Source organism: Zingiber officinale, chromosome 3A (genome assembly GCF_018446385.1).
Source record: "Zingiber officinale cultivar Zhangliang chromosome 3A, Zo_v1.1, whole genome shotgun sequence".
NCBI lineage: Eukaryota > Viridiplantae > Streptophyta > Magnoliopsida > Zingiberales > Zingiberaceae > Zingiber > Zingiber officinale.
The window spans coordinates 28,063,921-28,078,415 of NC_055990.1; the positions used below are offsets into that span (position 1 = coordinate 28,063,921).

The 14,495-nt window shown below is 34.8% G+C and overlaps 1 protein-coding gene across 1 annotated transcript; it reads left to right on the top strand.

Moving 5' to 3' along the window:
• Positions 1-419: 419 nt before the first annotated feature.
• LOC122051572 lies at positions 420-5,257 on the top strand. Its single transcript, XM_042612767.1, has 6 exons — positions 420-476; positions 1,571-1,980; positions 2,068-3,279; positions 3,385-3,515; positions 3,590-3,665; positions 3,741-5,257. Exons 2-6 carry the CDS (start codon positions 1,572-1,574, stop codon positions 5,063-5,065), a joined length of 3,153 nt encoding a protein of 1,050 aa, XP_042468701.1. The 5' UTR covers positions 420-476; position 1,571; the 3' UTR covers positions 5,066-5,257.
• The last annotated feature ends 9,238 nt before the right edge of the window (positions 5,258-14,495 follow it).

A 14,495-nucleotide genomic window follows, 5' to 3' on the forward strand; every position in this document is an offset into this window, starting at 1 on the left:
TATTTTGATTATAGATTAAACAGCTTTGGATTCTCATTTTTGGCTTCTGATGTTGTTTTATATTCAACCGATACTTGATTAAGAAGCCTTTATTCTATTTTTATGCTTGATTAATTGATTAATAAACCTTGTATTCCATTTTTTATCACTTTACTTTTCATTGATCTCTTAATTAACCTATAAAAAACTTTGGATTCTATATTTCTTTTGACCAGATTTGCTTTATTCATCCGCCGACATTGCTTTTCATTGATCATTTTATTTTGTCATTTCATCTTTTACTATTTTGTCATTATTGAAAAAGAAAAAACAACATCACATCATTGTCACATCTGTTTTCTTTCGTCTTTGTCAATACGAATACCCTCATTCTATTAATTGAGCATGCATACTGATAGCATTTGCATTCATCAGTGTCTTTCGTTTCACCAGATTAATTGCATTTTTCTATCGCTTCCATCGTAATCACAAACAAGGTAAGTTTTCTAATTTTCCATCCATTTCTATTAATTAAGCGTCTAACTTAAATCTAAGTATATGAATCTTTTTTTACTTATAGTCATCAACGTCTCCATTAATCAATTTCTTATATCATTCCCATTAGATTCACAGACACATAAGTTTTCTAAATTTTTAGTTTAATATACTAAGTTATTCATATCATTTTTTTCCCAGCCCTTTGAAAATAATTCTTGATTGCATGAGTACTCTCCAATTCAATTAATTAAGCATCTACCATTAATTTTAATATTTACATTTTTTAGCTACTGTCATTAGCTTGTTTCGTTTGATTAATTAATTGCTTATGTCATTTCTATCATATTCACAAATAAAGTAAGCTTTTTAATTTTTCATCCAATTCTATTAATTAAGCATCTACTTTAAATGTGAGCATATGCATCGTTTTTACTCAAGGTTATCAACTCCTTCGTTAATTAATTTATTCTGTCACTTTCATTATATTCACATGTTTTTGAATTTTTTAGTTTAATATATTAAGTTATTCACATCAGGTTTTTTTCCAAGCATTTGCTAATAATGTTTGACTGCATGAGTACCTTCTGATTCTATTAATTGAGCATTTATTATTAATTTGAATATTTGCATCTTTTGGCTCTAGTCATCAACTCCTAATAATGTTTGACTGCATGAGTACCTTCTGATTCTATTAATTGAGCATTTATTATTAATTTGAATATTTGCATCTTTTGGCTCTAGTCATCAACTCCTTCGCGTTTGATTAACAGATTTCTTCTATCATTTCCATCATATTCATAGACAAGGCAAGTTTTCTATTTTTTTTACCAGTTTTATTAATTCAGTATCTACTATAAATTTGAGCATATGCAGCTTTTGGCTCACAGCCACTAGTTCCTTCATTTGATTAATTGATTTCTTCTATCATTTCCATTATATTTGCAAACAGGTAAGTTTTCAAATTTTTTAGTTTAATAAATTAAGTTATTAAGAATTGTTTAATTTTAGTGCTTCATTCTCATTATCATGATTTTTATCATTATCATTAGTCAAAATTATTCAATATTATTTATTTGTTTATTTATTTGTTTAGAATGGCACCAAATCCTGATATTGGTTGGCAATTTGGTCAAATGGTGGGTGATAATCGTAAAACAATACGATGCAAATTTTGTGGAAAAGTTATAACCGGAGGAATTACAAGACTAAAACAACATATTGCACATGTTACTGGAAATGTTGAAATATGTCACAAAGCTCCTAAAGAAATATCATCAATGTTAAGAAAACATCTTCAAGACTCTAAGGCAAGTAGAAGTTCAATGCAAAGAAAAAAGCAAATAGCCTTAGATTCAATTACACAAAATACACGCGTATCAGAAAGTGGTAGTAGTGGTGGAGATGACATAGAAGATATAGAAAATCGAGAATTACAAAAAGCCATCAAGGAAAGTCGTAAAACAAGAGTCATTGAGGAGCAAATGCGTAATCGCTATGGTCAAGGTAAAATATATAAATAATATTTTAAATTTATGTGTATATATCTTATCAATTTAATGTACTTAACTACTCTAAATTTTATAATTGTAGGATTTTCTGGTTCTTCATCTGGCTTAGATCCTGGTTTGAAAAAGGGGATGTCTCGAAGCTTTAGTGTAAGAGAGGATTCTAGATTACCATCAAAAGGAATTGACTCTTTTATGTTTCCCACAAAACAAAAGAGTCTCAAGAACTGGTTTGGGGCTGAAAAAGTAAAAAATGTTGGTAAGGCAATATCGAAATGGTTTATATATAATGCTATTCCATTTAATGCAGCAGATAGTGGTCCATACTATCAATCCATGATAAACACCATTGCTGAGGCTGGAACAGGAATAAAAGGCCCCACAGGACGCCAAATTGGTGGTGTTTATTTACAAGAGGAGGTGGATGAAATAAATGGATATTTGAACACTTTAAAATCAAAATGGTCAAAGTATGGATGCACAATAATGTGCGATGGTTGGAGCACACACAACAAGCATCCAATCATAAATTTTATGATATATTGTGATCGCAACATGGTATTTCATAGTTCCGTTGATTGCACCAACAAAGCAAAGACAGCTGATTTTATTTTATCTTTATTAAATAAAATTATTGACGAAATCGGAGAGGAAAATATTGTGCATGTAGTCACAGATAGCGAAGGTGCAAATAAGGCTGCTGGTGCTAAATTGATGATAGAAAGGCAACATTTATTTTGGTCCCCTTGTGCAGCACATTGTATTGATCTCATGCTAGAAGATATTGGTAAGACGACAAAAGTAAAAAAGTGTGTTGAGAAAGCCAAGCAAATAACGAGCTTCATATATAACAGCGATAAAGTTGTGAATTTGATGAAAACATTTACAAATGACCATGAATTATTGAGACCAGGAATAACCCGATTTGCGACAGAATTTATTTCAATTGAAAGTCTTGTTCGGCATTCTTCAGATTTAAAAAGAATGTGCACTTCTGGTGATTGGGAAGCATACAATAATACAAGCAAAAGAAGAAAAGAAGCAGAAAACATTGCAAGCATCATAATGGATGGAAGATTTTGGAAGAGGGCTCGTGATATTTGTGCTGCAATTGAACCATTAGTAAAAGTTTTGAAATTAGTTGACCAAGATCAAAAGCCAACAATGTCAATTATCTATGAAGCAATGGATAGAGCAAAAATGGCAATAAAAGATAATACCAGAGATTGGCAATCATATTGGGATATTATTGATAATCGATGGTATAATCAATTACACCAACATCTACATGCGGCAGGTAACCATATATTTATTTGCTTAAATTGTAGAGTACAAAGTATGTCATCAAAATCATTTACAAAATCCTCATTTCTAATTTCATATTATCTTATTGATATTTCAGCATATTTCCTTAATCCGTTACTTCAATATTCTGGAACTTGTGTTTATAATGATGAAGTTAAACGCGGATTAAAGGTTGTAATTAAGAGATTGGAACCAGACTTAAATGCACAAGCTTCAGCCATTAGTGAGGTAATTTTTTTTATGTTCCTATATTTTTTCCCAAATATAAACAATAATTATTTATTTTTTCTTATAATTTTCAGATTAAATTATTCACAGACCAGATAGGTGAATTTGGGTCTCCAGTAGCAAAAATGGCAATAAAAAAAAGTCTCCCAGGTATGTAATTTAAATTTTACAAATATTAATAATTAAAAAATATATATGATATTGATTTTTTTTTTTTTGTATCAGCTGAATGGTGGAGCGATTATGGTGAAGATGCCCCACACCTTCAAAAAATTGCAATAAAAGTTCTAAGTCAAACATGCTCATCTTCAGGATGTGAAAGAAATTGGAGTACATGGTCTCTTATACACACAAAGCTTCGTAATCGCTTGGCTATCAAAAAGTTGCACAAATTAGTTTATGTTCACTATAATATGCGGCTTAGGATACGAAACATGATGCGCAAACAAGAAGATGATGATTTTTACAGCCTGATAGACCTTAATCATATTTTTCATGATGATGACATCTTAAATGAATGGACAAGAGATAATGAACCGCCAGTTTTAGAAGATGATGATTTGGCATGGTTAGATCAAGCACTTCGAGCATCAGATGCTGAAGAATACAACACAACTACAAGTGTTCAAAGTCATTCAAGAAAGAAGAATAAAGGAAAAGAAGTTTTATCAAGAGATGATAGTGAAGATAGTGATGAAAGTGACGATAGTGATGATAGTGATGATTCAAATGATGGAAATGATCAACAAAGCCATGGTGAGCATCATGTTCATCAAAGTCATCAAGATGATCAACATGACACAGGTATGACATGGGCACGAGGTCATGAAAATTATTATGCAACACAAGATAGTAATCATGGGTATCGACCTGGGATGGAGAAACAACATCACTTTTTTACAAGTCTATCAGAATCTGCTGATGCCAAAGATAAAGAACATTCGATTGGATCTTCACGACAGCATATGAGTGTTGAAGAACATATGAAACATTTGCTTTTGAGAGGGAACCAACAAATTCCACTAAGAGATGATTATGGATCAAGAAGTTATAATTGGGAGTCTCAGGATATTGGGCATGGTCCAATTGGATATCAATCAGGTGGATATGGATACTATAGTAGCAATCAACCCAGATATGATTCATATGACAGATCATCTGATTATTTACCATCCTATACAAGTGCAACTAGACATCATGAATCTGAAGGTTATTTTGATAATGCACAGAATGCAATTCCAGATTATTCAACATCTCTTGGGAGCAATATCGGACATCATAGTCGTGATCGTGAATCGTCAAGTGGTACTGGCAGTTCTATTGGGTATCATGGTTTTGGATATTACAATCGTCGTGATGAAACATTATTACAAAGTCAATCATCTAATTCTGAACATATTTCATCAACTCAACCAAATGAATATCCATATGGACAATTTAATCCAAATTTATATCAACGCTCATATGTTGGAGATCAATTTAATCAATATGGTACTCAAGGAGAATATAATGAAGATTTTGTTCCTCCCCGTCACTCTTCGTGGTATTAGCTTTGATTAGGTATAATTATCATTGTATTTTTTTTCATCATGTTATATTATTGTAGGATAATTAAGTACTAATGTATTGATTTTGTATGGCTTCATGTATTTTATTTTTTATTACCAGTTCTCTAATTTTTTTATGATTTTTTGATAAATCCGTGCCGCGACCGTTCCGCGAAATGATATTGGAACTGGAACGGCAATGTCCGCGACAGCCGCCGCGACCGTTCCGACGAACCATGGTTCAGTTAGCAGAAGATGAAGTGGGCATCTTAGCTATCCTGGTCTGAAAGGAGGTAAATCTTTGCAGCAAGTTGAACGAAGGGTCTTTTGAAAAATCTTTGGGGTGTTTGATAAATTTAAAATATTTAGAAAAATGAAATTGCCTTTTATAAATTACTGACGACCGAAGAAATAGACATGATGAGATGTTAGTGTTTCAAATTTCCAATGCTTCGTTCGACATTTGAACGGTGTTGATGAAGTCAGTTCCTTCTAGCCATTCCAGGCCACGCCATTAAATAATATTCCATCTTCTTCAAGCTCTCGTCGCTCACAGCCATCAACAATGGCAATCGCGGCTTCTTCATGTTCCAATGCAACTTCATTCTTGCTCTTTTCCTTATCCCTTTCCCAGTGTCCCTCTTTCTTCTCTCCTTCACCTCCGCAGCAACGACAACTGACACAATCTCTGCACAACATTCTCTGACCGGAAACCAGACCATCACCTCCGGAGATGGCACGTTCGTGCTCGGCTTCTTCACGCCACCAGGCACAGCGGAGGCAACTACTACATCGGAATCTGGTATAATAAGATCTCTGTGCTCACCCCCGTGTGGGTGGCCAACAGAGTCACTCCAGTCACAGACCCAGCCACGTCGGAGCTTAAGATCTCAGACGATGGCAACCTCGTCCTTCTCAACCAGTTCAAATCCATCATATGGTCCACCAACGCCACCACCATCTCATCCTCCAATTCCACAGTTGCCGTCATCCTTGATAATGGTAATCTCCAGCTCAGGGATGGATCCAACTCCTCGCTCGTCTTCTGGCAGAGCTTTGATCGCCCCACTGAAACTTATCTTCCTGGTGCCAAGTTGGAGTTCAATAAGATCACCAAAAGATCCAACACCTCACTTCCTGGAAGAATAAAGTTGACCCTTCTCCTGGGATCTTCACCTTGGAGATGGATCCGACTGGAAGCTTTCAATACTTAATTTCATGGAATATGTCTCGGATATATTGGGCTAGTGGACTGTGGGATGGCCACGAATTTAGTTTAGTACCTGTGGGATTTACGTACCACATGCAAGTAGTCAATGATACAGAACCAGCCAGTGCTCAGTTTTTGGGGTCCAAATTAATAATGGAAGTGGTCCAAATTAATAATAATAATAATAATAAAAAATAATTTTAAATTAACTTCAATCAACTAATTAAAATTTATTATATTTAATATCATAATCACATCATCATAATTAAAATTGACATAAATCAAATAATAAAAATAATACTTCCAAATTTATTATATTTATTACTATACTTATAATTATATATTATATTTAATATTTCCATTATTATTTGAATGACTTATATAAATAAGTCTATTAACTTTAGCAAATAATATATAATTATTTTCTATTATATTTTTTTTTTGTTATCTATTAGTTTCAATTTAGTATCAGAATCATCTTCTCTTTCTCTCAATTTTCCTCTTTCGATTTTTTTTTTTTTTTTACAGTAGCTATAGAAGTTTCTATATCTAGGTTTGATATCATCATCTCCAATGCGACAACCTTCGACACCAATAACTTTTCTTCTTTTTTTATCAACAACTCATTTCTATAGACGATAATAAATTCGACAACGTCAATTATACTATGACAGAGTTGTTATTTATTTGTTTATTTTATTTTTCTCTTCAATTTTTATTTCTTTTCTATTTTTTTTCCGTTCTGTTAGAAAATAAACAAGCAAATAAAAAAAGAGCAAAAACAGATCAGAAAAAAAAATAATCATGAGAAAAACAGAGAAAGTAGAAATAAAAAAAATTGTCTTCTTCTTTCTATTCTACTACATTCTCATCACAAAATACATTTTTATTTTTTCATATGATTCTTTTTTTCTGTTAAATTTGATCATAATAACTATTTACTATAGAAATTATAATTTCTTTATTTACTTTGTGTTCATGACTTACTCAGTCATATTGATGGTACTTCATCCCCACCTCAAAAAGATGATCTATCTTATGTTATTTATTTTAAGAAAGATCAGTTAGTCATGTCTTAGTTAATCTCATCAATTACTAAGTATGTACTTTCCATGCTCGTTGATTTCAACACCTCTCGTCAGGTTTGGGAAGTTCTTAATCATCATTTTGCATCTCACCCTCAAGCACAGGTTCTCCAACTTCGTTTATAATTACAATTTGTGCAACGAGGAGATGTCTCTATCAATAATTATATGCAATTAGTCAAGACCATTACCAACAACCTAACTGCAATTGGACATCCGTTCTCTGATTTAGAACTATAAATGTCTGTTCTTGCAGGTTTGAGCCCTTAGTATGATAGCTTTGTTCTTAGTGTGATGACTCGCATGGATCAAATGTCACTCAAAACTCTTCATGGTGTGCTATCCTCTCATGAAAAACTTCTACAAATACAATCTCAAACGATGTCAAATTCTATATCTTTATCGGCACACATGATTAGAAAAGCTCCACAATCTACTCAACATAATCAGTATCCTCCCCAACATAGTCATCAAAATCAGATTGAAGGTTTCAAAGGTCGAGGTCGAGGTCGAAGTCGAAGTCGAGGTCGAGGACACTGTCAGATTTTCTTCAACTATGGTTATTATACTCAAAATTGTTATAAAAGATATGACTCAAATTTTCGAGGAGGACTTGTATCATCAAATCGACCCCTTCATTATCTTGGCAATTTAGTACTCAATCATTTCATTCTGAAGCATTTCCACTCTCCATCCCTCCTAATGCAACATCATCGGCTCCTGAAACCCCAAGATGGCATCCAGATTCTGGAGTGACTCATCATGTTACACACGAGTATGATATTCTTACAGAAGCTTCGCCTTATCATGGACCCGACATGGTATAAATAGGCAATGACTCAGTTTTGCAAATTGCTAACATTGAAAATACATCTTTTCATTTATGCGGTCGTACTTTTTGCATGCGTAATACTCTTCATGTTCCTACTATCACTAAAAATTTACTTTCCGTACGTCAATTGCTCTTGATAATAATATGTTTTTTTAAATTTCATCCTCATCATTGTCTTGTGAAGTATCTGCGATAAGAACTATTCTATTATAAGGGGACACTAAAAACGATCTTTATCATCTTCAACGCATCTCTCTCAAAACCTTTGTTCGAGAATGCATGGACAAATTCTCTTGGCATGTAAGTCTTGGTCATCCATCCCTACGTCTTGTTCAGGATATTATTAATCATTTTGGTTTACCAACTTCTTTAGCGTCATCATCTCATTTATGTGAAGCTTGTTTGACAACAAAATCTCATAAACTACCTTTTGCATCCTCTACTCACAACTCTAATTTTCCTTTAGAAATTATTCACTCTGATATATGGGGTCTTGCTCCTATTATTTCTAATAAGGATTTTCTTTACTATGTTATTTTCATTGATAACTTTAGCAAGTTCACTTGTATTTTCCTTATGAAAAGAAAATTTGATCTCTTAGATATTTTTTGTCATTTTCAAAAGCATGTTGAGTGTTATTTTGATCATAAAATACTCTCCCTTCATTTTGATTGGGGTGGAGAGTATCAAGCGCTTCATCGTCATCTTACTTCCTCTGGCATCCTCCATTAAGTCTCTTGTCCCAACACTCCTGAACAAAATAGATCCGTCAAGAGAAAACATCGTCATGTGGTTAAAACTTCCTTAGCTCTTCTTAATCATGCCTCAGTTCCACTTAAATTTTGGGATGACGCCGTCCAAATCGTAGTCTTCCTTATCAATCATTTACCCACTCCACTACTTCCAAATAAATGTCCCTTGGAGAGACTTTATAATCGTCCTTTAGATTACTCTTTCTTTCGTATTTTGGTTGTGCATGTTATCCTTGGCTACGACCTTACTCTAAACACAAGTTAAACCCTCACTCTCAACAATTTGTTTTCCTTGGTTATAGTAATTTACATCATGGGTACCGTTGCCTCCATATTTCTTTCGAGCGGATATATATTTCTCGACATATTACTTTTGATGAGTCTCTTTTTATGTTTACAGTTATTACCTCAGATCCTCCTTCAGATAATCAAGGAACCTATCTAGTATCACTAAGTAATATACTAAAATCCTCACAGATTACTTCATCAGGACATATTGAAAGTACAAGGGGGAATGATATCTTGGGTCCTACTCCATCTCCATAAATTCGTTTAGACTTAGCGGCTAGTGGTGATCTATTCTCTAGTTTTGATTCCAATCTGTCTGACCACTCATCTTCTAGTAGCTCTGATGATGATACTCCTCAATGAATGCTTCCTCTAAGTGATGTTGGTGCAGGAAGCATCCGACGATCGAACTCGTGTTTTGATAATGGCAAAGGGTTCAAAGTTAAGTTGTGTTATTATCTAACGTACTTAAATGAGGTTTCAGGAAAGTCCTAACTGCGGTTAGGCAGGTGAAAATCCTAAGGGGTGGTAACCTTAGGTCCTAGGGGGTGGTAACCCTAGGTGAAGGAAAAACCCTAGGGGGTGATAACCCTAGGTCCTAGGGGGCAGAAACCCTAGGTGGAGGAAAATCCTAAGGGGGGTAACCTTAGGTCCTAGGGGGTGGTAACCTTATGTGGAGAAAAATCCTAGGGGGTGGTAACCCTAGGTCCTAGGGGGTGGTAACCCTAGGAAGAAAGTCCAGTCAGTTTGGAGGACCGGACTAGCATCAGGTGATCTCTCCTGAGGGGAGTAGGTGAGGACGCGTTCCCCGGAAGAGGGAACAGTAGGCGTCGGTTTGACCTAGGGTTTCTAGTCGAAAATCCAAAGTCAGAACCGGACAGTCTGAAAACTGTCAAACTTAAGCTTCTTATATTCTGTTTTGTTCTAACTCTGTTTTGCAGGAAACTAACAGTTTTGTGCAGGGCTAGAATTGACCAGGATCGGTCGACCGAACCTTGGGATCGGTCGACCGAACTCCCAAGCCAGCAGATCAGAATCCCAGAGATTGGACCAGGCTCGACCAGAGGATCGGTCGACCGAACCTTGGGATCGGTCGACCGAACCAAGGATCAGCGACGATTAGATCAGGCCAGGTTGATCGGGTTAGAGAAGCAGATCGGTCGATCGAACGGCGGGATCAGTCGACCGAACTTGGGATAAGACTTGACCAAATCGAAGCGGAACGACCGGATCGAGCAGATCGGATAGGAGGAGATCGCCTGATTGGTCGACCGAACGCGGGGATCGGTCGACCGATCTGCTTTGGGTCAAAGCTAATCCCGAACTTTGAGGATCTGGATCAGATCCATAAAAGCTATAAAAGGGGCTTTGAGCTGCAGCTTCAGGAATCAATTCAAACATAACATACTGTGCACTTATACGCTGCTCCAAACGCTCAAACGACGCTTTGCCACTCTGACATCTGACGACTGCTTCCTTCAACATTTGTATTGTCGGTATTGCAAATTCTTTATTTAAGTTCTTGTACTCGAAAGTTGTAAAAGATTTGTAATATTATAGTTGTTGCCCACCGAAAGCGATCCACGATCGCGGGCCTTGGAGTAGGAGTCGCCCTAGGCTCCGAACCAAGTAAACCCTTGGTGTCTTCTATGTGGTTGCTTTACTTATTTTGACTGCTTTACTCTTAAAACATTTTTTATCGAACGAAATAGCCACGAGCGCTATTCTCCCCTCCCGCCTCCCCTCTAGCGCTTCTCGATCCTACAATTGGTATCAGAGCGGGGTAACTTCGATTTGGTGCAACCACCAATCAAGCAATTTTTCGTGGTATTTTCAGTTTTTTTGTCGGAGTCGACCGGAATTAGTATAATTACTATATTCCGATCTATTTCTCGCTCGAATCGATTTTTGCTCGAAGTTGGTGCAACACCACTCGAGTTCATTTTTCCTTTATACATCCCACACTACTAATCCAAGACCTAATCTTGGAACAAATTCGCTTTCTTTGTGTGCAGGTTTTAAAATGGCACTTCAAGAAGGTTATAGCAACGCTCGACCATACTCTTCACCGGAGACGACTTCGGGTACTGGAAGGGCCGGATGGAGGCGTATCTCCAGACTCATTTTGAAGTATGGATGATCGTCAAAACCGGGCTCCAACTACCAACTGATGGCACCGACAAGCAACTACCATACGAGGACTGAGACGCAACACTAATAAAGAAAGTAGAAGCAAACGCAAAGGTAACCTGTATACTCCAGTGTGGTCTAACAAAGGAGGAACTCAATAGAGTAGGACCGTTCTCAAGTGCAAAAGAGCTATGAGAAAAGCTAATCGAACTACATGAGGGTACATCAGAAACCAAGGTAAGTGAGCGAGATCTTCTTTTCAATAAATTATATAATATTAAAATGCAGGAAAATGAGACGGCTAGTCAACTCCACGCCCGAATACAAGATCTACTCAATGGGCTTCACGTGATCAGACAGAAAGTGGAGAACCGTGATATATTGAGGTATGCCTTAAATGCCTTCCCGAGAAATGCCTTGTGGGCATCCATGGTAGATGCCTACAAGGTTTCTATGGATTTGTCTTCCATTAAATTAGATTAACTCTTCTCTGAATTTGAATTGCATGAGCAGACTAATGCACGCTCGATAGAGAAGGGTATAGCTTTGGTTGCAGGTAGTAGCATGATGCGCGAACCGAGATCGAGGCATAGAACCGAACCAGAGTCAGATGAAGAACCTAACTCAAAAAATGAAGGCGACGAACTTATGACTGAACTCGTCAACTTAGTAAGAAAACTCTACCAGAAAAAGAAAGGCTTCACCAAGAAAGACCTCAAGAAGGCAATTCGATCCAAAGAGGCTCAACCAAAGTCAAAGGTAAAATTCGAAGTAACATGCTACGGCTGCAATCAGAAGGGGCACTTCAAAGCCAACTGCCCAAATCAAAAGGATGCAAAGAAGCAGCAATGGAAAAGAAGGCTCTGAAGGCGACCTAGGACGAATCATCCTTGGAAGAATCCGACGACGAAGAACTTAAACAGACGAGTTTTCTCGCGATGACAGCCCGGGACTACATCAAAGAATTTGGAAGTGAGGACGAATCGGAAGCTGAGTCCGAGAGAAGCTACGGATCCGTATCCATTTTCGAAGGGTCTGACCCCGCTGTAAGTATCCCACGTTTATACAATTTAGTAAATTACTTAATAAGAAAATTAGCAAAATCAAACATTAGGATCAAGTCATTTCTAAAGGAGGTAACAACCCTTAAAGAAGTGACTAACTTCGAATCCTTACCTGACCCAGTTCAGACTGGAAACTCAACTCAAGTCAAAAAGCTTGAGGAAGAAATTTCTAGCCTGAAAACTCAGGTCAAGGATTTGAAGAAAATGTTGGAACAGTTTTCTTTGGCCTCCAAGAACCTTGACCTAATTCTTGGAAAACAAAGAGTCATTTACAACAGGTCCGAATTAGGATTTAAAACTAAATATCGATCTTATTTATCGTTAGTGAATAGATCAAATAATAGTAAAATAGTCCAAGCATGGGTACCTAAGTCCAACTAGTTAATCAAGTTGGGCTTGGTCAATATTGGGTCCCCAAGGATCAAGTACACAACCTTGATAGATCATATCGAGGCTATGATCCAGGGGAAGCCAAAAGAAAAACTGTATTAATAAAAAGATAAATCATCAAAAGAAAATAATTAAATATTAAATTAAATTAAAAACTTAAATCTAAGTTATAAATTAAACCATAAAAGGTAAATCAATAATATAGGAGGAGACTTCAGATTAGCTGGCATCTCCAAAACTAACCTACCCGGCAGGGTAATTAGAACTAATTAGAAAAGGGAACAAGTTTAATTTGACCTATGGTACTGGTGAAATTTTGGATGATAGTACGTTAGAGAAGCTTAGTCTATGCATGTCTAGGAAGATATGACTTCGACCTGGTGCATTTGGCTAAGTGGAACTAACCGAAGCTACCCTTTATGGATCCTAACCAGTTAGACCAAGGTTTTGTATTAAGTTCAGTGGATGAGACTATTTGGAAAATCTCGAAGGCATAGTTACTTTAATGATGTCCAAGTGACTCACCATAGCCCAGAAGTTTATCCAAAGAATACTATTTGTTGAGCCCAAAACTAAACTTGAATCTAACACAAAGTTAAACCAAATCATATAACTGAACCCAATTCATCTCACAAAATTATAGGATCCCCTGATTGAAAAATTTAGATTGGGTGAGATGACTAAGGACAAAATTAAATTAATTAAAATCAAATTAAATTAATTAAAATTAAATTAAATTAATTAAAATCAAAATAAATTAACTAAAATTAAATTAAATTAACTAAAATCGAATTAAATTAATTAAAATTAAATTTAATTAATTAAAATTAAAATAAATGAACTAAAATAAAATTAAATTAATTAAAATTAAATTAAATTAATTAAAAATCAAATTAAATAAATTAAAATCTTTTAAAATTATTTAAAAACTCTTTTAAAATTTATTTAAAAACTCTTTTAAAATTATTTTAAAACACTTTAAATTTTATTTAAAAACTCTTTTAAAATTTATTTAAAAACTCTTTTAAAATTATTTAAAAACTCTTTAAAATTTATTTAAAAACTCTTTTTAAATTTATTTAAAAACTCTTTTTAAATTTATTTAAAAACTCTTTTAAATTTATTTTAAAACTCTTTTAAAATTTATTCAAAAACACTTTTAAAATTATTTAAAAACTTATTTAAAAATTATTTCAAAAACTTATTTTTTAAAAAAAATATTAAAAAAAACTTATTTAAAAATTATTTTTAAAACTTATTTTAAAAAGTTCACAAATTACCTTAACCAATTTAATTAACTTAACCAACACCTATTTAAATCCAATTAGATTAAATCAATAAATCATCTCACAATCACTCATTTGGGAGCTAACTTCAATCAAACTATCTTTTCATCAAAATGATACCAATTCAGATACTTTATGTGTAGGAATTGGATCAATGGATGTTGGATAGTGGATGCTCCAGACATATGATTGGAGATAGATTGAAGTTCACAAAGCTCAAGTTAAAAAATCTAGGCTCAGTTGCATTCGGCAACGACGGTAAACATAAGGTAATCGGAAGAGGTAACATCGAATTCAATTCAGACTTTATTATTTGAAAAGTTTTATTAGTTGAAAATTTTTAACTTTAATTTACTCAGCATCAGCCAATTATGTGATAGTGATTACTTAGTTAAC